The sequence below is a fragment of the Pseudomyrmex gracilis genome, unplaced genomic scaffold (genome assembly GCF_002006095.1).
Source record: "Pseudomyrmex gracilis isolate BER0280 unplaced genomic scaffold, ASM200609v1 scaffold_378, whole genome shotgun sequence".
Lineage (NCBI taxonomy): Eukaryota > Metazoa > Arthropoda > Insecta > Hymenoptera > Formicidae > Pseudomyrmex > Pseudomyrmex gracilis.
In genome coordinates, this window is record NW_018020962.1 from 54908 (window position 1) to 57772 (window position 2865).

The window sequence follows — 2865 nt, forward strand, 5'->3', positions numbered from 1 at the left end:
GTTGTATATACTTTATAGGAGTTAAAAAGTGCACAATTGATGAAGAACATTACTACACGTTTTGTCCATTTTTTTGTTTTCCTAAAAATGGAGTAATAGGACAGATATTGATCGGCGCGATCTACGCCCTTCATATATTTATTGTAATCTATTACAGAAATAGGCTTCTGTATGGGGCAATCTGATGTCCTGCCTCTGTTTCCAGATTCCGCCATTTGTGCAGAATGTATTGTCGTTATCATGTTTACATTCCTTTTCCCATTATTCCATACTTGTAATAAAATATGGCCATTTCTAAGAAATTGATGTTGGTCTCTTGAAAGCTTGACCGTTTGAAGTATTTGAGGAAGACCTCTGTTCTTTCGAATCGTCCCGCACACTCGCAATTTATTTTTTAAATAAATTTTAGCTATGTTGACACTATTATAGTAATTATCTTGATATATATGGTGCCACATGTTCTTATACGGTCCAATGACCGATAATACTGTCTCTTCTAATTTTTTTCCATCAGCAGCATACACACAAAAGTTGGATACGTATCCTGTACGAGCTTCAGACAGCATTCTAACCAGTATTCCATATTTTGTAATTTTTGCCGGAGTATATGTTTTAATTGACAATCTACCTCTCCACGGAATTACACATTCATCTAGAGACAATTGTTGATCTGGTTTATATACGTTGTTAAATTTTTCTTTGAAATAATCAGTGACAGGCTGGACCTTCACCAGCCTATGCGGATTCGGAGAAATATCGTTATTATTACAAAAATGCCAGCTTTGCATTATTTTTAAAAATCTGTTCCTGCTCATAATCTTCGAGAAGAACGGCGTTTCTATAGATGGGTCTGTAGACCAATAATCGTAGAGAACCTCCTTCTTTACTTGTCCCATGAGAATTATCAGGCCCAAAAATTTCTTCATTTCAGTCACCGTGACGTCTTTCCATTTTTTCGTTTTTGATACAATTCTATATTTTTCCACAATTTGATAATGATATCTATTAGACTCCCTCACGAAGTGCTCAATCAGATCACTTCCAATGAATAAATTCACAATATCCATTACACTTTTGGAGGACCTTGGCACAATTTTCACGCCAGGGCTGCCTTCGAAAGGTTCCAAAATTATACTCTTGTCGTTCGTTGACCATGTATCATTGTAGTCTTCAATATTATTATTCATATCCTCGTCTTCTGAATCGCTGTATATTAGCGGTACAGGACGTCGCTTTCGAATGGTTATACTACTGCTATCACTTTCGTCATCAGTCTTACTTGCTAAACGGCAGTCAACACAATCTGACAGATCGTCAAGATAAAACTCGCCGAGACTATTCTTTCTATTCATTTCTAAGGGCTAAAGCTTAGAAAAAAGCACCGATTATCTGAATAAAGAATGCGAAATGCTTGCTGCTTGTTACTTGTNAATCTAACATAACCAAATATAACAGAAGGATCAAAAGTCGATTAATCGACGACCGGTGGGTAAGCGCTGGCGAGCAAACGTCTAATAATCGACGGCCGGTCGGTAGGCGCTGAGAACAAAACGTCGATTAATCGACGGCCGGTCGGTAGGCGCTGAGAACAAAACGTCGATTAATCGACGGCCGGTCGGTAGGCGCTGAGAACAAAACGTCGATTAATCGACGGCCGGTCGGTAGGCGCTGAGAACAAAACGTCGATTAATCGACGGCCGGTCGGTAAAGTGTTAAGCGTTAAAACTTTGTGTGTGTGATGTGTGTATGTTACCTAATTGTTTGATGTGCGAATGTTTTCTTAAGTGCGTGTTTGGGTATGTGTGTAGTGTAGATTAATGTTGTGTCTTAAGCACCGAAAACTTGTGTGGATGATGTGTGTGTGATACTTGTCTGTGTGGTGTATGACTGATTGCTTATGTGTATGTTTGAGTACCTATGTGGTGTGGACTAAAAGTTTGTCTTAAGTGTTAAAATTTTGTGTGTATGACGTGTATGTGACGCCTGAACGTTTGACGTGTGTATGATCCCTTAAGTACGAGTCTGAGTGTACATGTGTTACGGATGAAATGTATGACCTAAGGGCTGTATCTAGGTATGAATGTTGTATACGTGATGTGTGTGTGTTTGTCCTACCTTTCTTCCCTTATACTCAAGGTTTACACGTACACAAAACAAAACTTCTTAACTTACAGAAACTAAAACTTTTTGTCGCCATCGCTTTACGCTCCGCTGTGGCTGTCCTTACCCTAAGTTAGCGTACTTACTTAACATAAAAAAAAATAACAAAAAGAAACAAACCACATAAACAGCACCCTTGTGCTTACACTTCTACGTGCAGCTTCGCAAAAAGGAAAAATAAAACCCAACAACTTGACTACGTAAACTGAATAAAATAAAACGAAACGCTACAAAAGTAAAAATAAAAGGTCTATTTAACTATCACAAACGACGCTCCGTTCCGTTGTGTTTCCCTCTCACGTTTCTCTGCTTTCTTCTATCTCTCCAGGCTCCTTTCTTGGCGACACCGGTTCAAACTCCGGCGACTCCGTCTCCTCTTGTTCTACCTCAACCTCCTGTGCCACTTCTGGCACCAGTTGGAATGCACCCTGGGGGGTGACAAGGTTAGGTTGTGACCGGGGTTAGGTGTTCGAATGGATGAGACTTACTTTTTGTCGTCCCCTTTTCAACGGTCGCCAGGTGTTTTATCGCTGTCCGCTTCCTCCAAACACCAAGGATTACGTTAGCAGTGTGTTCCAGTCCTTCCCCTCTTATCCAACTTGAATACGTTTCTCCGGGGCACAGGGATAACAACAACACATTGCACAAACANTATTTAGTTTTTCATATATTTATTCAACACTAAATACTGATTATACAAAACAT

General features: G+C 39.6%; 1 protein-coding gene across 1 annotated transcript; it reads right to left on the reverse strand.

Annotated features, from left to right (window-relative positions):
- Positions 1-708: 708 nt before the first annotated feature.
- LOC109860406 lies at positions 709-1352 on the reverse strand. Its single transcript, XM_020439467.1, has 2 exons — positions 888-1352; positions 709-735 (listed from the first exon to the last, which is right to left on the reverse strand). Exons 1-2 carry the CDS (start codon positions 1350-1352, stop codon positions 709-711), a joined length of 492 nt encoding a protein of 163 aa, XP_020295056.1.
- Positions 1353-2865: the final 1513 nt, after the last annotated feature.